General features: G+C 37.0%; 1 protein-coding gene across 3 annotated transcripts in view; it reads left to right on the forward strand.

Annotated features, from left to right (window-relative positions):
- Positions 1-19776, forward strand: part of Pex3 (peroxisomal biogenesis factor 3) — a 38650-nt gene extending 18874 nt beyond the window's left edge. The window contains exons 4-12 of one of the 3 annotated variants that reach the window (XM_013072688.3): positions 1506-1549; positions 2420-2559; positions 2842-2908; positions 3016-3070; positions 3521-3686; positions 4927-4997; positions 10916-11038; positions 14006-14102; positions 18589-19776. In XM_013072688.3, the coding sequence (XP_012928142.1) occupies positions 1506-1549; positions 2420-2559; positions 2842-2908; positions 3016-3070; positions 3521-3686; positions 4927-4997; positions 10916-11038; positions 14006-14102; positions 18589-18672 (847 nt within the window). In that variant the 3' untranslated portion in view covers positions 18673-19776. The remainder of the gene's footprint in view (positions 1-1505; positions 1550-2419; positions 2560-2841; positions 2909-3015; positions 3071-3520; positions 3687-4926; positions 4998-10915; positions 11039-14005; positions 14103-18588) is intronic. The other 2 variants (XM_004846044.4, XM_013072689.3) reach the window with 2 other exon arrangements.
- Positions 19777-23272: the final 3496 nt, after the last annotated feature.

The following is a 23272-nucleotide window of genomic DNA, read 5'->3' on the forward strand; positions in this document are numbered from 1 at the left end:
ACGTATTTCCTTATATAAAGTAAAATGGTAGGAAAGATTATTTTTGGTGGTGATGTGGTGTGGTGTTGGGGTTGAACCCTGGACTTTGTGTGAACTGCATCCCCAGGCCTTTCCTCACTTCTGTATTTTGAGACAGGATCTCTCTGAGTTGCTGCGTCCCTCTGGCTGGGCTCAGTCTTGTGACCCTTCTCCCTCAGCCTCCCAGACTGCTGGGCTGGCAGGCGTGCGCCACCACATCTGACTTAGAGAATTTTATAACAGTGACCGTGACTAAGGGACAGAAGAAAGAGGGATAAGAACATACTTTTTTTTAAAATGCGCTGTGTTGTACAAATTTGACTTTAGGACCATATAAATATTTTACATAATTATGAGTGTATTCACATGTTTAAAAAGCAATAGCTAAATAGTAGTAAAAAAACCTAAATATGAATCTAGTCAGTGCTGTAACCACAAAGACAGAAACTATGCTAAGTGACTTTAAAACAGAAGTTTGACTGTATTTCCTCCGTGAAATACATAGTCCTCTGACACAATTAACAAAACAAAACTTCAGACCCTTTTTAATATTGCTACTGTAATTTTACAACTAATGTACATGGGTTGAGGGGTCAAGCACTAGTAATTACGTTGGTTTCACAGATTTCTGGTTAGGCAAAATAAAGTGAGATGTAAGGTCAGTGAAATTACAAACCTGTGGCCTTGTGTTAGTCAGGCCTTCTTCACTGTGACCAAATACGTCGGCGAAAGGACTCACAGAGAAGAGATGCCTTTGCATGCGCGGTTTCAGTGTGCGGCTGGCTGGTTCCCTGGCTGTGGGCTGGAGCGGAGGCGGAACGTGGGACTGGACGGTGGGGCAGAGCTGCGCGCTTCAGGGTGGCCGGAAGCACAGGCAGGGGATGAGCCCGCGAAGGAGCTGGGGGCCAGACAGAGACCCTGAGGTCGTCCGCCACAGCCCACTCCCTCACCTCGGTCTCCCCGATTTTCCATCCCCTCCCAGTGATGCCGTCAAATGGTGATCTCACCAATGGCCTCCTCCACGGATGTAGTTAGAGCCGGATCCGATCACCTTCCAAAGATGAGCAGTTTGAACACCAAGGGCGCTATTTAACTGCAGTGCATTACATATTTAATATGTATGGAAATTCGAGCATGCATAATGATACTTTAAAACAAAGTAACCTATATACAGGATTACTTCATTGTTTGTGAAATGATACATAAGGGAAAGAAAGGAACATCTTTCCTGATTTTCCTTTATGGTTTTATAGCACATGTCTGCATATGCTCAGAAAGAGAGGAAAACAGAAGAATTTATACCAGTCAAAAGGGTTACTATTATTGGTTACTAGAATTATAATTGTTTCTTGCTGTATTTTGTGGGCTTTGTTTCTTCACTTACTTGTATTTTTTTAATATTAAAAATTAAATATAAATCTATAAAGTTCAAAGTTTTTATTAACTTATCTAGATTATTATTTTCATATCTGATTTTTTTCTTTTAGACCTTCAAACAAGCTGGAAATATGGGAGGATCTGAAGATAATAAGTAAGCCTACATAACAGCCCATCCTTAGGCTATTTCTAAAGGGAAATTTTGTACTGTATTGTGTATGAGTGCCTCTTACCAGCCTTCCAGAGCTGGCATCATAATTAAATAAATAATACTCATGAAACAAGTGAATCAATATGTAGTCATAGAAAGTACTCAGTGAATGTTGGTGGTGGTGGTGGGATTACTGCTGTTCTCATAATAACGATGTGAGAAATTGTCCTAGACTACATATGCTTGTACTAGGTACTAATATCATTAACATTATATTTTAAAGGAAGTTTTTACCTCAAGGTCAGTAGTAACTGTATTGCTGAACCCACTGGGACATTTTCCTCCCGCTAGACCTCCTGGCAGCAGTCACCGCCTCTGCTCTCTCCTCTGGCTTGACATTCCGAAATGCCTTGGTGCTGGGAGACCCAGTCTGGGACTTTCCCAGTCTTCCTGCACCTTCTCCAGTCCCTGCTGGGCGTCTCTTCCTTTCTCTGCCATGGAAAGCTAGGATTCTTCCAGCTCAGCTCTCTTCTCTCACTTCTGAGCTTGCTCTTTGGACAACACTGTTGAGGCTGTAACTCTTAAAACCTCCCAGTTTTCCTTTCTAAGATAATAAAATAGAATTCTTTTACCCAACATATTTTTACTGGTTATCACTTCAACTAAGAAATCACACTTAAATTCTTCTAAGCAAATTGTAAGGAGATGGGTTAAGTATGAGATATTTTGAATGGGTGTATTTTTGATTTTTATACTTGATACAGTTACAAATATATTTTAAAGTCATTTTGTGAGAAAATAGTCATAGGGATGATTCATGATTTTATACATTTGTTGGTGTCTTAGTAACAGTACCCCTTCCCCTCCTTGCAGGTTTCACAAGAAGTATAGTGGCTGTATACAGCACCTGTATGCTGGTGGTTCTTCTGCGGGTACAGCTAAACATAATTGGGGGATATATTTACCTGGATAATGCAGCAGTTGGCAAAAATGGCACTGTAAGTTTAGTACATGTAAGCACATTTGGACCTTTCTTTCACCAAGTTCAAAGTTTAACTAAATGTTATTTATCCTGATAAATTTCTGTGGTATAAACATCTTTATGATTCCTGAGATTGTAAACATTTAGCATTATGATTATTTTCCATCTTTTGAAAAAAGACGTTTTTGATATGCTGAAGAGTCTTATTTATCCTGTGGTTCCAGATCATGAAAAATCTCACCTCAAGTTACAGGAAAATGTTGCTTCTTTATTAATAAAAAAGCTAACTTTCCCTTATCTCTGTTTTGTACAGACCATTCTTGCTCCCCCAGATGTCCAGCAGCAGTACTTGTCAAGTATTCAGCACCTCCTTGGAGATGGTATGATTCTTTCCCCCAACCTTTCCACTAACCTTAGTTTGCTTATTTGTATTATAAAGGAATTTTTCAAGTGAGCAAGTTTTTTAATTTTGTTTGTCCTTCAATAGGCCTGACAGAATTGATCACTGTCATTAAACAAGCTGTACAGAAAATTTTAGGAAGGTAAGCTGTGTTTCTTTGCCTGTTCTGACTTTTTGATTGTGATGAATAAAAGAAAAATTAGAATTGTTCAAATGAAGTGGGTCACTGGGGGAAAGTTTTAATGTTTCATTGCTTATCAATTAATTTCCAAACAAATCAGAAATATTTGGGTCATGAGATAAAAGATCCATTGTGAAATCTGCCTCTGCACCTTTTACCTTCTACTTATACTGATATCTATATTTGTAATAGGAATTTTCTTACGAAATCTGCAGCAAGGTTTTTCTTGGCTCTGTAGTAATGGCTCTTACCTCGTGGCTAATTTCTTGTTCTATCCTAGTACAGTTACGTTTTAGGTTTGACCAGAAGAAACAGAATTTCAGATAGTACCCTGTTAAGAAAAGAATGTGTATAAGGATACATGTGTTGCATAGTTTAAATTTATTCCAGTTTTCTTTTCTTTTTTTCCAGTGTTTCTCTTAAACATTCTTTGTCTCTTTTGGATTTGGAGCAAAAACTAAAAGAAATAAGAACTCTTGTTGAGCAGCATAAATCTTCTTGGATTAACAAGGATGGATCCAAATCTTTTTTATGCCATTATATGATGCCAGATGAAGAAACTCCATTAGCAGTTCAGGTGCTTAATTCAGAACCATTCCACCAAATCAGTTATTTAATGTTTTCAAAATTTGTTGCTGTCTCTTAAAACTTAGATTTCTGAGGCTCCTGAAAAGTGATTGGAAGACATATATTTCCATAATTTAATTAAACCCTAAATTATTTAGGAAACAAAATACATATGAATGATTTCCTGTTGGATCACTTTTAATTTTAGATACTCAGCAAATTTTTATTAATAGTCATGTAGCAGACCCTTTGTTATGTGCTGGGAATCTGAGGAAAACATGTTTATTACTTATGGGGACTTCAGAAGACAAATACAAGTTATCCATTGATTAAAAATAATAAAAAATGCCAAAGATTGCAGGTTATGGAACTTATTTTTAATTTAGTAGTCTTTCACTTGTGAGCTGGATTAAACACATTTTATTCCACTTGGGAAAAGAATGACTCTCACTTTAACAAGAGAAACCTTAGAATAGCGAAGCCTGTACCACACCTCAGCACGGGGGTCCTGTAGACCACAATGCTGTCATTTCGCTGCCTGCAGACCTCCCATTCCCTGAAGATCCCAAAGATGACCTTGGGTGCTGGGAGACCCTACAGTTGCACCTCATGTAAGGGAGCCCTGTGACTTGAGAGATAAAGGCTAAAAAGGAGGACAGGTGGGGTAGAATTAATGAAAGAAAACTTACAAAATAGGACTCCAAAAAAGAAGCAGTAAGAAAATTTTAAAAGTTTTCTGGCACATAAAACAATTTCCAAATTTTAAAATTCCACATGGAACTAGAAGGAAAATAATTCAAACATATGGGTTAAGAGAGGAATGATGAACCAAATCTTAACCGAATTGAATTAAAACCTAAAACATCACATTGAATGAACATACAGAATCTCAGAGTAGATGAATGAAAAAAAATCTTGATTAAATTTCTGAATGGTTAAAGAAAACAGCAAAAGCCCCAGACCTTGGCCTTCTCATAGTTTCTTCTTTCTTTGTGTATATGTGCTAGAAATCTGTCTGAGAAGGGCCAAATAAGCAAAGACCTTACAAAGTATACTTTGACTCGTATTTTTAAATGCTACCTGCCTGTGCACATAAGCCTCTACTGGTTTTTTGAGTTTGAGGGTTTTGATTGTTGACAGAACATAGACTTTTAAATTTTCTAAACTCTTGGGTTTGTGAATGTGACTGATTTCTCCATGTCCCTGTGTTAATGTTTCAAACCCTGAACTATGGCATTTTAATTTTACAGGCCTGTGGGCTTTCTTGCAGGGACATTACAACTATTAAACTTCTCAATGAAACTAGAGACATGTTGGAAAGGTATGTAGATGACATATAACAAGAAAAATGTGTGTGTGTATTTTGGATGCACCTAAGCACCTAAGACCATTTTTTAGTTTTTCCTGAACAACACATTCAACATAATATTGTGTTAAATTTTGAATCTATTTCTTGCCTTTACATAGAATTTCCTACTTAAACTGGAGGAAAGCAGGGATTTTTTTTTTTAAGATACCCACCTTGCTCACCCACTTCCCTGCACTGTAGATCCTGATATACTGGTTGAGGAGCTGGAAGGTAGTTAACGTTTATATTTTGAAAAAAAGCATGCCAGGTTAATACCCTATGGATAGTAGTAAATGTTTAACAACCAGGTCTGCAGAAAGGAAAAAAAAAGTAAAATAAAAACATCAGCAACTGACATTATAGCTGCAACAGATAGCTGCAGATAACAGATTAGGCTGGCAATTTGAAGCCAGATTGGGGAGATAAGAAGCTAGCCCTCATGTATACACACATACCTGCATATACCTGTGTACACACACACACACACACACACACACTCCAACTTAAAAACTACTCACCCAGCCTAAACTTTTTTAGGTAGGTTATAATGTTCCTAAAAACATTAAATAATAGAAATTTCACTTCTTCCTAAATTATTACTATTTGAATCACCCAAAGAGAATCAAACTGTAAAAACTGGAAAAAGTACAAGACTATACATTAGAAGACCACATGACCTATATTCAATGTTGTCTCTTTTATTTATTAGCTGTTAGACCTTGGCTGAAACATTTAAACGCTTTAAGGTAATTTTATCACTGGGAAATAATGAGCATTAGCATACTTTACCCTTAGTGATAAAAGTATCAAAATCTCTTTTCAATTAAAATTCTCTATGCTTCCCAGGAGTAACTCCAGTCTGCTTCTCTAGTTCCGCAGTTTTAGGTTAACTAAGCTATGAATCCACTGTCTGAATACATCAAATTTTAGTCCTTTGTCTTTCTACAGTAGCACTTTCTACTTTTTTCACTATATTTTACAAAATCACTCCATGAAGCTCTAGAAAAGGTTCTCAGATTATTTTCAAATCTAGAGAATTTGTAATATTCATCTTAATTGACCTTTCTCTGATATGTAAAGCCTTTATGAAATTCTTTTGTCACATGACTTCCACAACAGTGTAATATTGTGCTTTCTCTCCTAAGTCTCAGGCATTTTTTCTTAATTCTTCTAACTCTGTTTTCCTTTAAACATTAGTATTTCTCAGGAATTTGTTCTTCATCCTCCACAGCCCCAGCCTGAGGGAGCTCCCAGGGCTTTAACTGCCATCTGTATGCTAAGATTCCCAAATGTATAGCCCTGGTCCTCTGTAAGGAGTAGTCTGGTATACGCTGTATACTACCAAATGGCTAACAGCCAGCTTTGCAGAAAGAACCCTCCTGGAACTGATATTTTAATGGGAGAGAAAAAACACAGTAAACTACTAAAGTGAATAAAATGTCAAATGCTTATAAGTTCATTGAGGAGCATGAGCAAGTTAAGAGGTTAGAGAAATATATGTGGTGCTGCACACCTGTAATCCCAGCACTGAGAAGGCTGGAGCAGGAGGAGCACCATGAGTTTGAGGCCAGCCTGGGCTACATAGTGAGCGAGACCGTCTTTAAAACAAACAAACAACAACAAAAAGGCTAGAGAGTGATCAGGGAAGCTATTTTTGATAGCATGATTGGACAGGGCCTCTGTGAAGAGATTGTGTTTAAGTGGAAACATGAGTGTACCGTGGGCCAAGCCATATATTCAGGGAGCTTAGAGGCCCAGGCAGAAGAATGGGGCAGAGACTGATGCTCGGCTTGCTCAAGGAACAGCAGGGAGGCCAGTGCTGTCAGAGAGCAGTGAATTAGAGCACTGACAGAGAAATGAGGCTGCAGAAACAGGTGGGGCCTGCTGCCTAGACTGTGTGGGACCTTGTAGTCCATGAGAAGGCACTTGTTTGTGTGTATTTGTGACCTGTTAATCTTTCATTTTCTCATGACCTATTTGGTGCAAGAGACTCATTTTAATTTCCATGAGTGCATGTCTCCAGCATTTCTTTGGAAAGCCATAGGTAGCTCCTTGTTTGTATTTCCTCTGAGATTTATGGAAAGACATTGGAGACTTATAAGCCGGGTAGTGACACTGTTTATAAAGGGTGTCTGTCTATCATTGCTCTTTAATAACTTGGCTATAGAGAGATAAGAACAGAAGAAGGGAACCAGCTTTAAAATGGGACTAATCTACTAACCATGAGGTGAACATAGCTTGGATTGGGTGTCGAAGTGGCTGCAATGACAGGCAGTTAAACAACAGATTGATTTGGAAGGTTGAACCAGTAGCACTTAGGAAAGAGGTGGCAAGAATCACTCTCAGTATTGGGGCCGAGCATTTGGGGCAGTAGGGATTTCCATTAAATTTTGACCACAGTAGATTTGATAAGTGTACGAAGTATCAAAGTGGCTGTGTCTATTTGGCAATTAAATATGAAAATCGTCAACTCGAGAAAGTTTACGTATAAAAATACAAACTTGGGATACATCAACTGATATGTGGTACTTAAAGACATAGAGGTGGGGAGATAGATGCTGAAAGAGGACTGAGTCATTCAGTACCCCGACATTTAGCGTTTGGGAAGAGGAGGCAAAGCCAGCAAAGGGGACTGAGCAGGTGCTGCATGTGAAATAGAAGAAACACCAAATGAATGAGCTGTTCTGAAAACGTGTGAGACAGAAATACTTCAAGGAGAGTGGCTACTTGTTCCAAATGCTCCTGAAAGGTCAAGTGAGATAAGGACAGATCAATGATATGGAATGGGCCAAGAAGGAGCTGTGGGCGGCCCTGTTCCGAGGCTTCAGGGAAGCAGTTCAGATAACCAGATTCGAAAGGTTAGAGTTGAAGAAGTAGAGCAGAGGGACAGACAATTGCTTCAGGACATCTTGAAGGAACAAAGAGACGGGATAGTATTTAGAGGGGAAGGGGGAACTCAGGAGATTTTGGGTTTCTTTTTAAGCATTTTTTTTAGACACGCTCCATGAAATTAAAACAGTGAGGGGCTGGGGATTTAGCTCAGTGGTTCTGCCGCCTGCCTCACAGGCCCAAGGACCCGAGTTTGATCCCTGGTACCAAAAAAATAAATAAATAAATAAATAAACCCCAGTGAACTAGAGGATTGATAGGGAAATCCTCCTTTTTATTAGACTACACTCCATGAGATTAGTAAAAATCATCAGTGCTCAGAATAGTGCCTTGCATGTAGTAGATGCTCAACAAGAATTTACTGACCTCACCTGAATTGATAGGCCAGGGAGAATCAATGTGGGAAAGCAGCATAATTTTAAGAATAGAGAACTCAAATAGGAGAAAGGAAATGGTATCCAATACATAAAAGTGTTGCTCATTCCCCTAATTTGATCTTACAGACATTACATACTCATAAATGCATACGAATATTATGTGTCAGTAAAAAGATACATTTTTTTAAAAGAAAGGAATTATTTGTAGGAGTCAAGGAGAGATTGCTGAGGACAGGGACTATGGCATGTAAATTGGTAGATGTGGTAGGACAGGTATGTACAGTTCTCATTGCTTCTGAGTTTGTGTTCATGGAATAGGAAGCAGAGTCATTTATATCAAAAGTTGCTCTCATTTCTTTCATTAGCCTAAATACACCCAGTCCAATCAGAGGACAACCAGAAATGAACATTTTTGAGCACATGTGCTACAAGCACTGTTCTATACTGCTTTGTATGTCTTAACTCCCTTAATCCTTATAATAGCTCTACGAGGTAGGTGGTGGTCTTCTCTGCATTTTCCCAGTTTCTTCAATTTCTGCCCTAACCCTAACCCTTAACCATTTTGTTTTTCTTCTTTTTTTAAAATTCCTATCATATTTCCTTTAAAAGAGAACAAAGTTAAAATTAAATTTGCCATTTGATCCAGCAATTGATTGCAGTAGTGATAGTTGCATAGCCATATAAACTTTCTAAAATCATTGACTTGCCATTTAAAATGGGTAAATTTTTGAAATCTAAGTTCTAACTCAATAAAACTGTTAAAATGATTTTTAAAAGAGAGAACTAAGGAGAAATGTAGATAGATACACATGCCCACTCCAATTAAGAAAGGTGCATTTCATTGGGCATTTTCTAACTTTCATAGGACACTTGTATATTATTCTTTGTATCAGAGTTTTTGTAAGGTATAACACAATGTATTGAAAGGAGCCTGAACTTTAAGATCAGAAAGACCTGCATTAAAGTTTGAGCTCCTCCATCTTATTAAAACTTTTGCATAGCAAAAGAAATCATCAACTGAGTGAGGAGACAACCCATAGAGGGAAAAAAATTTTGCCAGCTGTTCCTCAGACAAGGGACTAACTTTAATGTATAAAGAACTCAAAAAAATCAGACCCCACCAAATTTAAAGACTCAATCCAAAAATGTCCATCTGAAATGAATAAATACGTCTCAAATGAAGAAGTAGAAACAGCAAATAAATATATGAAAAAATGCTAATCATCACTGGTCATTTGAGAGATACAAATTCAAGCAATACTGAGATTCCATCTCCACAAAGAATGGCCATTATACAAAAAAAATCAAACAACAACAAATGCTAACAGGGCTGTGGGGAAAGAGGAACCCTTCTTCACTGTTGGTGGGAGTGTAGACTGGTACAACCACTATGAAAATCAGTGTGGAGATTCCTCAAAATACTAAAACTGAAGGTTCCATTGGACCCAGCTATTCCCCTTCTTGGTATCTTCCTGAAAGAATTAAAAGCATTATACCACACTGCTATATACACACCCATGTTTATAGTAGCACAGTTTGTAATAGCTAAATCTTGGAAACAGCCCAAATCCCCTTCAACCGATGAATGAATAAAGGAGATGTGGTTTTTTTAATACAGCAGAGTACAATGCAGCCATAAAGAAGGATAAACTTGAGACATTTCTAGGTAAATGGATGCACCTTGAGACCATACTCTTTAAGTGAAATAAATTGACACAATGTTTAAATACTGCATTGTTTCTCTGGTTTGAGAAACCAAAAGTGTAAATAAGCACCAAAATGTATAATAGATATTGTGAAGTAGAAATAAAATGTTCAGATGTGAAGGGGAACTAAGTCAGAGGGGAGAGGGAAAGGAAAGAAAGGAAAAGGAAAAAAAAACAAGGAAAAAATGGAAACAAAGCTTTTGTAAATAAGAGGAGTTGAAGGGAGTGTAGGGGAATGGAAAAAAAGAAGAATCAAGATATATCATGTACAAGTACAAATTCCCTAAGATGAATGTGATCCTTACGTATATCTAAAATGTACCAATAAACTTAATTTTTAAAAAATAAAATTTGAGCTCCCTAGTTTACTAGTTGCATACCTTTAAGGCAAGTTTCTTCATCCCACAACTATCCAGTTCCTCATCTGTACTCATAGTGTTTTCTGTCTCACTGAGATGTCCTGAGAGTGTAAAGCAAACCATTAAGTTGTATCTGTAAGAGAATTCAGGGGTTTCCTCAAGAGAAGTAACACTTTATTTATTTATTTATTTATTTATTTATTTATTTTTGGTACCGGGGATTGAACTCAGGACCTTGCGCTTGCGAGGCAGGTGGTGGAACCACTGAGCTAAATCCCTGGCCCAGTAACACTTTATTTTAAAAATGCATTGTACATAATGACTAATATAAAAAGATCTACCAAAATATAAGAGTACTGTCATTGTGTTATCCTAAACAATTTCAGTTTTTATGCTTTATTTTTAAAACTTGGCCCCTTGATAAATTTTTACAGTGTTTCACGCTATGAGCTAGATTGTGACTATAAATATTGGTAATTCTCAAAGGTAACCATATGATTATTGAATTTGTTTCCTTTTCCATTGAGAATTAAAAATTAATGTATACTTGTTTTATATAGTCCAGATTTCAGTACAGTTTTGAATACCTGTTTGAACCGAGGTTTTAGTAGACTTCTGGACAACATGGCTACATTTTTTCGACCTACTGAGCAGGACCTGCATCCCAGTAACTCCATGACAAGGTAAGGTGATGTATGAAAGTGCTGACATCCCAATGGATGCTCTTCTACACTGGTGTTTTTTATGTGTTTTAGTTTCAGATAAAAAAAGAAATATTAGACAATAAATTTGAGTTCATTTTCCAACAAAATAAACACTTTTAAATCAATGACTTCTTTATAAGCAAAAGTTCCTTCTGGATTCACTATTAAAATTTCCATTTTTTTCCCAAAACCCTTTACGTCTATATTGGATTTCTGTAAGCTAAATTCAGTTATTTTTTAACTCTTTCAAATACAAAACTGTTAATATAATTAAATTTTAATGTGTTCTCTAATATTATTCCAGTACTACAAGCCATTATTGCCTTATGTAATTTAATACTTTGGTCATTATAATAATCAGGCATCTTGTTGTAGATTCTCATTTTGCAAATCATTTTCTTACAGTTATAACATATATAATTATCTTTTTATAATCATCTCTGAAATTATTTAAACATTCATTTTCTGTCTTTATTGTAGTTAGTATTATTGTTAGTGATGATAATCATAACTATTCTATGTCAGAAGATATCTTATGATTTATTATATATTTATCACTACAACATGAGCATCTTTGGTCTCATATTAGAATCTATACTATTCAAGTACCTCTATTTTGTAGGTTTTTGTATGAGTCAGAAAAGAATGGGTACTAAACCAATGTTGGTTGATGGTGGTGCATGCCTATAAACCTAGCACTCGGGAGGCTCAGGCAGGAAAGTCATGACTTTGAGGCCAGCCTAGTCTTCAGGGTGAGACTCTATCAAAAAAAAAGAAAAACTGAGGAAAGAGTAACTGACATCCAGTTAAATTCCAAATATAAATGTCAAAACATTATTTGCATAATTCTCTGGGACTTGTCTATTGTACAGAAAAATAATTTTCCATTAACACTGAGCATTTGGAATGCTTATAGCCATAAAGTTTATTTTCTGAAGCAATTTGAATATGACCATGAGATCTTTTTTTAACAATTCTTTTAAGGTACATAAAAATAAATTTCAGCTCAAGACCAAGCCTACCTTCCTTTTAGGATAGATACTCCTGGGCCGGGGATTTAGCTCAGTGGTTCTGTCACCTGCCTTCCAAGCACAAGGTCCAGAGTTCGATCCCTGGTACCAAAAAAAAAAAAAAAAAAAGATAGGTACTCTTGTTAATAAAATTTCCTGTTAATAATAATCTTTACCTGGCAAGGTATTAGTTATTTCCTAAATGGTGATAAAGAATTGGAATAGTTCTTTAACATGAACAACTTATTTATCTTGTACATTGAAAAATAAAAATTATCCTTCAACCATATCAGCCCTCAAGAGTCTGCCTTTTCTGAACTCCGGTAGTAGTTTATTACGTGCACTTTCATGTGCAAGCTGATGTACTACTTTGAATTGAAGTTTTATTCCTGTTACATTTTGAGCCTTCTTTCAAAGTCATTGTGCCTACTGTCATGATTAATATTTAACATGTTATAAAAGTTCTAGCCAAAAAAAGAAGGAAGCTTTTTGGCCAGATCTGGTAGTACATGCCTTTAATCCCAGCACTCAGAAGGCCGGTCTGGGCTCCATAATAAGGTCAAGCCCAGCCTGAACTACATAGCAAGACCTTGTCTCAAAAAAAAAAAAAAAAAAAAAGAAACAGTAAAAATAAAAAATAAAAAAGTAAGTTTTAATTATTTATGATAAATGTCATCATTATTAATGTGTATTAGTATTATTAATCCAGAACTCTGAAGAGAACTGAAAATGATCCAAACTAATGAAGATGCATATTTTATAAATATGCTATTTATATTATATAAGCATTATGTATGTATGTTACTATATGTATGATGAATATTTTAAAATCCTTTGTTAATCTTAAAGTCTGACAAAGAAAAATAAAGTTATCTAGACAAATAACAGACTGACAATATGCAAGAAATTATTTAAAAAGAAAAGCAGTGGATATGCTTTTCCTATAAAATATATAAGGTGCTAATTATTAAAACAATATGTTACTTACAAAAATGCTGAATTAGTGGAATACCACATAAATTCCAGAAACAGGCCCTGGACTCAGTTTGCAGGGGTGGGGGGTGGATATTTAGGATTATGGAGCCATCAGATAGCAGCAGGAGAAGGAAGTACCAAGGATAATGCCTGCGGATCTTTCCTATTTATATTTCCAGATAAGTAGTGCTCTAGTTCAGCAGAACAGGAGATTAAAACCACTCAACATTGATAGCAATAAGAGGAATGCAGACTATAAGATACTGTCTCACTCACCAGACACACAGAGATTAAAGAAAAACATAGTGCACAATGTGGAAAGAAGTCAGGATGGAGCAGGAATGTTCCCACACTCCGGGACACTGAAAATCATCCATGCCCTGTAACCTGTAATTCATGTTCTTACAGACTTACTTATATTAAAAAAAAAAAACTTAATGCAAAACTTTAACGGAAAAACTTAATGCCCAACTCTAGGGAGCTCATGATAAAAATTGTTCGACCTACAGGACAGATTCCCATATAACCATTAAAAACCAGTCACTGAGGACAGCAGTGCACACCTGTAATCCTGACTTGGAAGACTGAGGCAGGAGGGTCACAAATCGGAGCACAGCCTGAACAGCTTAGCAGCTTAGGGAGATCCTGTCTTTTAAAAAAAAGATAAAAACTTAATACTTTTAGGAAGATGGGAAAATGCTCATAATAAAAAAAGCAAACATAATGTTTTTTGGGAGAGTTTTGTGTTAAAAATAAGTACCTAGAAGCATACATATATAAAAATTACCTGAAAAATTATCCATTAAGTCAGTTGTAGTTGTTATTTCTTGGTGGTATAATTATGTTTAGGTTTTTAAAATAAAGTTCTATATATATTCTGCAGTGACTATATATTTTCTGATTAAAATGTTAAATGCATGTGAGATAATTTCAGAAAATAATTGCTGTGATGATTTTTCAGTTATTCCAGCGTCAGCCTGCCTTTAGCAAAGATAATTCCAATTGTAAATGGACAGATCCATTCAGTTTGCAGTGAAACACCTAGTCATTTTGTTCAGGTAAGAAGAAAGTTTTTGGGTATCATTGAAAAGAAATTGTATTTGTGGTACTGTCATGTTTTCTAACATAAAATTACGTCATATTTGTTGAAAAGAACCCAAACCTGGAATCAAATGTAGAGCGTTGGTAGAGTGCCCACCCCAGGAGAGGAGTAAGTCACTTGGAAGGTTGGAGTGCCTTTCCCGTGGTACCTGCCAGTACCATGTTGGACCACACTGAGCCCGCGTATGTTCTAGGGGCAGCTGAATATGTATAGCACTAAGTTGTACAGTAAGCTGTGTTAGGGAACGTTGAGGCAAATCAAGAATCTAATTTGTCAAAGTTTGAAAAGAACTAAAAAATTTTGTGGCGGGCCGGGGATTTAGCTTAGCAGCATAGCACCTGCCTGGCAAATGTGAGGTCCTGAGTTCGATCCCCTATACCAAAAAAAAAATTTTTTTGTGGAGAAGCGTTTTAGTAATTAATGAAGTATCACTGTTAATTGTACTTCAGTCTGCTCACTAGAAGCTACATAAACAATGAGTTACTTAAATTTTTCCCTAAACTACCTACAACTCCATCTTTTCTTAGGAATCCATTCAGTAAAACCAGTATTATTGAAAGGATAACTCTGGGGGCTGGGGATTTAGCTCAGTGGTTCTGCTGCCTGCTGTGCAAACGCAAGGACCAGACGGCGTTCGATCGCTGGTACCCCCCCAAAAAAAGGATAACTCTGAATCTACATCATTTTTTCAGAGTCATTTGCAAACTTGGAAACTGTATTATAAGTAAAACTGTACACTGTGCCTCAGTTGGGAACTGCTGCAAAAATGTGCAGAAGGGAGAGGACCCCGAGGCCCAAGTGTGGAGATGGCCACTGTTGGCGCCATTTGCCTCAGGCAGTGTGGTGTGTCTTCTGTAAGCTTTGCACTCTCGGGGAGTGGGGGCAGCACGGTTAAGGTCTGTCTTTCTTCCTCTCTGGTTGTTAGCCTGTCCTTCCCATGCACATTGTCCTCCTTCTTTGGATTCTCACCCATAAAAGCTGCTCACTCACACTGCAGAGGAAGTAGTGACTAGGGCTGGTCACTTGTCACCGACTTTGGAGCTTCTCGTGTATGAGAGAAAAGCGTGTGACTTCTGGCACTGTGACCTTTGCTTTACCTTTCTCTCCATCTTCAGAACTCCCTGGTGTGACAGGTAGGCTGTTCAGTTTAACAGAAAAGTGGGAAATAAACCAATGTCATCAGGCCTAATTATTAAATAATTTTATTACTCCAGTGTAATTCAGATCTATATAATTGATAATAAAAACAAAGTCTCAATCTAGTAAAAACACTGTTACTATTAATGTTTCATAAAGGTTTTTAATTTGAATTGATATTGATTAAATTTATACATTAGACCATTGATTGACACAGTGCTCTATTATTTCCATTTATCTTTTGTAAAGCCTTTGCCTTGATTAGAATGTTAAATTAAATTGAAACGTTGAGCCAGGGATTTAGCTCAGTGGTTTCAGCGCCTGCTGCCCAAGCACAAGGACCCAAGTTCGATCCCCGGTATCAAAAAAAAAAAAAAAGAAACGTTGACATACATGAAAATTAGTCCCTTGGAATTACTGCTGCTACATCAGTCACAAAGGTGTGCAGATGGTCTGGTAGGGTTCTGTAGAACAGTGTTGGCAAACTGTAAAGGGCAAGAGACAGAGTAGCTCTTACCTGAAAGGCTGCAATCGGAGTGTTTGGGGGATTTTGAATTATTTTGGATTTGGGGATATTTGCATATACAAACTAAGATATCCTAGGGTTGAGACCCAAGTGTAAGCACGAAATTCATGTATGTTTCATCTGCACCTTAGACGCCTAGCCTGAAGGTCATTTTATATAATATCTTACCACACTTGCATCTTGACTTTGACCTGTTACATGAGGTCAGGTGTGGAATTTTCCACTTGTGGCATCCCCTTGGTGATCAAACAGTTTCAGACGTAGAGGATTTTAGATTTTGGGTTTGGAGATTAGGGGTGCTTGGCCAGTGGTAAATATTTTAGGCTTTGCATTCTGTGTGGAAACTGTTCAGCTCTGCTATGGTAGTATGAAAGTAGTCATCAACAATACATAAACACGAGTATGGCTGTTTTGATAAACTTTATACACAGAAATAGGCGCCTGCCAGCCATATTTCACTGGCCCTGATGGCAGAAGATATTAAGATGGTAGGTAGTGTAGCCAGAAGAGGTAGGAAATGGGAAAATCAGAAAACAGTTGAAAGAGCTAATTTTGTATTATTTTCAAATAACATAAGGAGACAAATTTTTCCGATTGCTTGCAAACAGCACAAGGAAAGAGCATGTGTAGTCTGAACCAACTCAGTTATATGTAATTTTTATCTCAAAACTGAAAACCTTTTCTGAAGGCTGCAGCAAGATACAATAAACAAGTTTAAAGTCCTTGTTGTAGAACAGGACACAGGCAACTATATGGCGACCATCCGTTTTTATAAGTTTTATTGGACAACAGCCCTACCTTTCGGCTTCTATGTTATTTTTGGCTGCTTTTGCATTACAGTAATGTTCCTCAAACTTATTAATATACTGCTAAGTATAAAAACAATCACAATTCTCCAGTGTTCAAATTATAATAAATAAATAACTATAGAAATATCTTAAACTTAGAGCTTTTCCATAACTCGGAAACCAAAACTTATCTACACCAAATGGAATCTACACTATAAAAATACACAAAATAATTTAAACACAAAAATATAAAAATAACGACCCCTTCCCATTATCTGGTTGATAGTTACTAACTCCTTGTTCCTAGGTGCATGTGGGCTTCTCTGCTGCTATTCATGTTTGGGGGCATTTAACCTGCTTCTACCCCTGACCTGACAGGCACTTTGTAGCCACTGTAACTCTTCTGAAACTTTCATTTGTCATGTGAGATATATGATTTGCTCTTCATTCCAAAGATTTCCTGCCTTTGTTTTTCCCTGCTTGCCTTTGTTGTCTTCTCATTGTCTCAAAAGACACACAGTTAAACTAGCAGTACTTGGAGCCAACAAGAACATAAACGTAAGTACAAACAAATGCTCTGAATCAGGGTCAATACTGGTTCACACGTCTGTCTTCCATATGACCCAGAATGTGCCTGAATTTTCTTCTGTATGTTCGTAGAAATCAGAACACAGAACTTTCCCTCTGATTCTTGGGTCCCTGAAGGCATGTCTGAAATCCTAAATAAATACTGCTGTTAAACTATGTTTTATGGAACACCCAGAATGAATTACTGAAATTGAATACATAAAATTCTCTGATGAGAGAATTTAACCACGAGCTGATTGAAAATCAGGTTTTCCCTAAGTCTCACTTGGGTTTTCCGATACCCAAGACAGAGCACACAGGCCAGGTTCATTTCCTGTCCCTGACGCTCATGGCGACTCCAGCCTTCTCTGTCATGGACCTTTCACCATGTGAATCCTGTGGACCCATTTTCAGACTTCAGCCTACAAATGCCAGCAAAAAATGCACTTTTTAAAAAATTCTCCTTTATGTACATTTTTAAAGAAACCAATATGCAGTTTTCAAAATACCTTTTAAGATCAAATTTATGATATAGTAATATTGCTTCCTTATTTATGCATTAAATGACAAGGTGTAATGGGGGTTATAATAACTTCTGCTGTCATGTGATGTAAAAATGTCTATGGTTTCTTTTGAAGACAAATTTATATATTTTGCTTAATACTATTGTAGTTTATTGCCTTTGTTCATATTTGAAGGATATGCTAGATTTCGGTTAGAAGTTAGTGAAAATAAAATAGCTTTTTTCTTTATATTCACAGGTTTCATGGGGGATGATTAAGAACCTTCATTCTAAAGTGCATATGTGTAGTTTTTGTACATAGGTGTATAGAAAATATGTACATACTATATGTATACATATCATATGTTAGGTCTTCTAGAAAGTCATATACCTCAACTGTGTCAGATTCCAGCAAAAGTGACTTTTTAATCTTGTAACTTTAATGTTGAGATCACTTATTGGATAGAAACTTACGTAATCCTTGACATGTATAAAAATCTATATGAAGACTATTGAGGTTCTTTTCTGAATCAAACTTGAATACTTACACTGCCATCTTTCGTATAATAACTTACACAAGCCAAGTGTGGTGGCACATGCCTGTGATCCCAGAACTCTTGGGAGGCTGAGGCAGAAGGATCACAAGTTCTGTCCCAGCCTGAAGAACTTAGTGACTTAGCAACAACCTGTCTCAAAATTAAAAAATAAGAGCAGGGAATATAGGTGTAGGTCAGTGCAAAGGTCCTGGGTTTACTCCCCAGTACCACAAAAAAAGAAAAAAGTATTCCCTTCCTTAGTTTTTTCTTGTCCTTATGTACCATAAAACTTTGAGCCAAATTCATTGCTTAATTATAGAAATGACTTCAAAATGAATTTCTTATACTTTTTACAAACATTAATCTTATACTGTTGTCTTTGCTAGGATCTGTTGATGATGGAGCAAGTGAAAGACTTTGCTGCTAATGTGTACGAAGCTTTTAGTACCCCTCAGCAACTGGAGAAATGATGTTTTTCCTTCATGAAAAACTACAGTGGTATTGATTCATTTACTTAAAAAAAAATACATGGAATAAGTCAACTATACCTACAATGACAATTTATTTCCAGAATACCTAATAAAAATATATTCTTAATCTAAGTCTTCATTTCATAATGAAATAGATTTATTTGGCAGCATAATGTATTTTTTAAATGCATCAACAGACCACTTTTGCAGGCATATCCAAGTATACACACAGTGCAAATATCAGAATTATTTATAGTTTGTTGCACCATGGGTATTTGATCCAAGCCAACCTAAAACTACTGTAGACACTTTTATATATGAAATGACTATGTGCTGTAGGAAATGCAGTGGACTTTGACAGTAATACTGAGGAGAAATCTGTTTGGGAAATAGGTCTATGATGTGTGAAGTTTGGAGATACGCTGTTTAGTCATGGAGTTTCCTGGACTTAATCAGGAGTAAATTGGACTTTTCGCACATTGCCTTCAAAGGGATAAATTATTTCTTTCAACTATACCTTGATGGAGGACTTTTCTTCTTATGGAAATTCGTGAACTTTAGCAACTGTGATCAGCTGTGTTTTTCCTTGCATTTTTTACTTTGCTTTTGCTTTGTAGTATTTTCTGAGCTGTGTTCACCAGCCTATAGAGTTACATAATGATTTGCAGGCTGAAATTGGGTCACTGCAGTTTTACTCGCTGCCTTTAGTTACTGTGCTGGTTGGGGTGGAGCTGAACCTGGTTGCCTTTGGAATTGGTGGAGCACATTTGTAGGTGCGTCTGGAAGAGTCGTGGGGCCACGGCCTTGGAATGAGTCTGCTCCCCCCACCCCCTGCTCTGCTTCCAGGCTGCCAAGAACTCAGCAGCTTTGCTTGCTTCACCCCCCACCATGGTATCTGCCTTGGTGCAGCAGACCATGGGCTAAGCCATGAGCAGATTAAACCTCTCCGCCTTTAAGTTGTGGTGTTGGGTATTGTGTATCAGCAGTGAGAGGCTGACTAATACAATTACATGATTTTATTCACTTGTATGTAAATAATTTTAGTAACTTTGTATTGATTTTGAGTACAAGGAATATCTATTACAATAAACTATTTTAATAAAATTTGCCTTTGTTGAGTGACTACTTTTAAGCCATTAATTTATTTGTTCCATAGCACATGCGGTTATTTTAGAAGAGAGATCCTGCTCGTTTCTAAGTTTCATTTTAACTAGTAATATAATTATTACTTTTATTTATTTAGGAAAAGTAAATGGCATTACCTTCTGAAAAATGATTCATTGTCTCTAGTAAATCAATAGTTCTGTACTTAAAAGGGTAATTAGAGAAGAAATAAATGAATCATGTATCATTTGTGTATTTGATATATATTCAGTAATAGATTTTCTTTACCATCGTTTTTGGCCCTTCAACATAACATATATCTAAATCATAGAAGATAGAAAATGAATTGTGAAGTCTCTTCTAGGGCCTGGTTAGGCCCAGACATGACTACTGGAGTCATTACCTACAATGTTAAAAAGCAGGTGTAAGGGTTAAAAACAGGGTAAATGCTTCTTTTCAGAATTTGACAGAATGGAATGATATTGTTTCTACTAGGGTAAAGGAAAAAATTGCATTTTGGAAAACTAGTGAATAGGACATGCATGTCTTCCAACAATATTTACCCAGGATTTCATCCAGGAAAATTTTGAAACTGAACAGGTGTGGCCTCATAAGAAAATTTGATTATCTAAAAATTATCACCTAAAACCATCTGCATTGTTTAGAGTTATGGCCATGGAGGAGATAGCTGCATAAAACCATCTGTATCTTAAAGTTACCCTTATGTCTTTGGCATTAGGCATTACCAAGTTGTCTTTTAATTGTCCTGGAGCCGTCTTGTCTGAGACTCAGTGAGTGATTCAAATGATTTTGTGTGTGTGTGTGTGTTCCAGATACATGTATGCTTAAAATTAAAAATATAAATTTTTAACCTAAAATGCAAATATTCTTTATTGGCTAGTGATTTCCCATAGGACTCGGGCTTTTTCTACTTTTTTTAGTATGTGTCCACTAAGCTGGGTCATTGATGGCCTAGTGGTTAGCGTAGTGCTTTCCCCCATAGGTCCACTGAAAGCTGTTCTCTAATTGTCTTTCTTGTACGAGTGACATGCGTTTCATTTCATGAGAGTGAACCAGAAGTTCAGAATTCTTGGAGCTTTTTATTATATCTCCCCATCTCTTAGCACTGTTTTGCTCATAATAGTTTAATTTTTTTTAACATCTCCCCATTTCTTGGCACTGTTTTGCTCACAACAGTTTAATTTTTTTTTAACATTGTAAGTGTGTGTTAGCTTTCCATTACTGTGACAAAACATCTGAGAAAAACAACTTAAGGAGGCAAGATTTACTTTGGTGCAGTTTGAGAGATTTCAATCCAAGATCAGTGGCTCCGTTGTTTCTGCGCCTGTGGTAAGGCAAAAACATCATGGCGGAAGGACATGGCAGAGTAAAGCTATTTACGTCAGGGTGGCCAGTAAACCAAGGGAAAAAGCCAGGAAGAAAGGGTTCCAGGAACAGGAGTAGTCCCCAAAGGGCTCAGCCACTCCCTTCCCTCGGACCCCTCTTCTACATTTCCACCAGCTTCCAGTATTGCCATCGGATTATGAACCCATCCATGGATTATGAACCCATCCATGGATTATGAACCCATCCATGGATTAATCCGCCAATGAAGTTAGATCCAGTCACCTTCCAAAAACCTTGGCGGGTAATCAACACCCCAGCATGGCACGTGGCCTTGGGAAACTTTCCTGATCCAAACCACAACAAAAGGCAGCAAACTTTTATCTGGTCTTTCCGAAGTATTCAACTTGGCTTTCATAAAAACTACAGTTCTTTACACATGACATGAGCTCACATAATCATGTAAGTCAATGTTCAACTGCCATAATCAGTTTGGTAACTATTACTTTGATAGCTGTATTAGTTTTCTAGAAGCTATTGTAACAAATTTCCATTACGGACTGGCTTAGAAGAACTGAAATTTATTCTCTTACAGTCCTGATGGCTAGAAATGAAACATGAAGGTCCCTGAGGGCTCTAGGGAAGATCCCCAAGACCTTCCTTTCCTCTTCCAGCACCTGTGCCCCCAGGTGGTCCTTGGTTTATAATAGCAGCATCCTAGCCCCTGCCTCATCTTTACGTGGTGTGCTCGTGGGTCTGTTGCCTTTTCTAACGTCTCTCCCCAGGGTATTCTCTTTGGTCTGTGGACACTGCAGCATGCCAGAGCAGAAGCAGAGAGTGCCTGAGGGCTGAAATCCTGCCCCTCGTCCTGGGAGTCAGTCAGCACACTTCAATGAGGAAATGGAGAGCCCCGTTAGTCCAAGAGTTGGTTACATGGATATTGCTCAAAACTCGTTTTCTTTCTTGTATAAATGTGTTTGTTATATCTAATTTTGTTTGGAAATTAGGGGGAAGATTCTTAATCTAACCAAGTCTTTTTCTTAACAAAAATGAACTGAAGTGAAAATTTGTTGTAATTCATATTTATTTGAATAGCCTGAACCTTTAGAGCAATTACATGTGTTCAGTATGGTGCTCATAAGAAAATGAGATAAAAATCTCCTTAAAGTCATATCCATATATAAAATGGTAAAATCAACATCAATGTCTGGATTAGTCAATCTAATAATCTTAGGGTGGTTTACCTTCCACTTTCAGTCATTAAAAGTAAATCAGTAGTTACTAAATTCTGAAAGCAATTTAGTACCTACTAGTAATAGGGAAAGGATTAACTAGACGATAAAAACTATTGGCTTACATAGATAACAAACCGAGTGGGGTAGCGCAGGCCTGTAACTCCAGTACTGAGGGAAGCTGAGGCAGGAGAATCACAAGTTTGAATTCCAATTAGGCAACTTAATGAGACCCTCTTTTAAGTTTTTAAAAAGGGCAGGAGATGTAGCTCAGTGTGAAGACTGGGTTTAATCCCCAGCACTAAAATTTAAAGAGACATCTGATTATCCTTAAATTTCTTGTCCTCCGTATCACAGATAATTTTAAGAGTTTGATGAAGCATTTTGGCATTCTTAAACATTTAAAGATCTAGTTATAGTACATTTTGCATATAAGCAAGCTACGCCTTAAGTAAATTTAAATTTAGGGTTTCAGATTTTTATATAATGTCCAGTTATAAGCAAAACATCAGCATCTCTGGAAGCTGACATGGATTTTGTTTTGTAGCTCCCTCATAGCTGCACATCAACGAAAGCCTCCATCTAACCGTAATTTGCTTAGCTATTTCCATTTTCCTCCTTCATTAAGAGGTAAAGTTGGGCATGATAGCAATTTAAGCAGATGACAACTTTTAGTCTCAAAATTACTTTCTTCAAAACAACAGATGACCTTTTGTGTTAAGGTTCCTGCAACAGTTTGGTCTGGTTTTAGTTTGTTGTTTTTCCTTTTTTTTATTTTCAATTTTTCATCTTGACTAGTACATGTTTGCAGTACGTAATGATTGCAGTACTCATGGGAAGTTGGTCCATGCACATAATTCATCTCCATTTGGTTTTCATGCCCTACCCCACCCCCCTCTATCGCTTGGTCCCCTTCCCTT

Source organism: Heterocephalus glaber, unplaced genomic scaffold, assembly GCF_053883595.1.
Source record: "Heterocephalus glaber isolate CG9 unplaced genomic scaffold, H.glaber_assembly_v1.0 deba00001550, whole genome shotgun sequence".
Taxonomy (NCBI): domain Eukaryota; kingdom Metazoa; phylum Chordata; class Mammalia; order Rodentia; family Bathyergidae; genus Heterocephalus; species Heterocephalus glaber.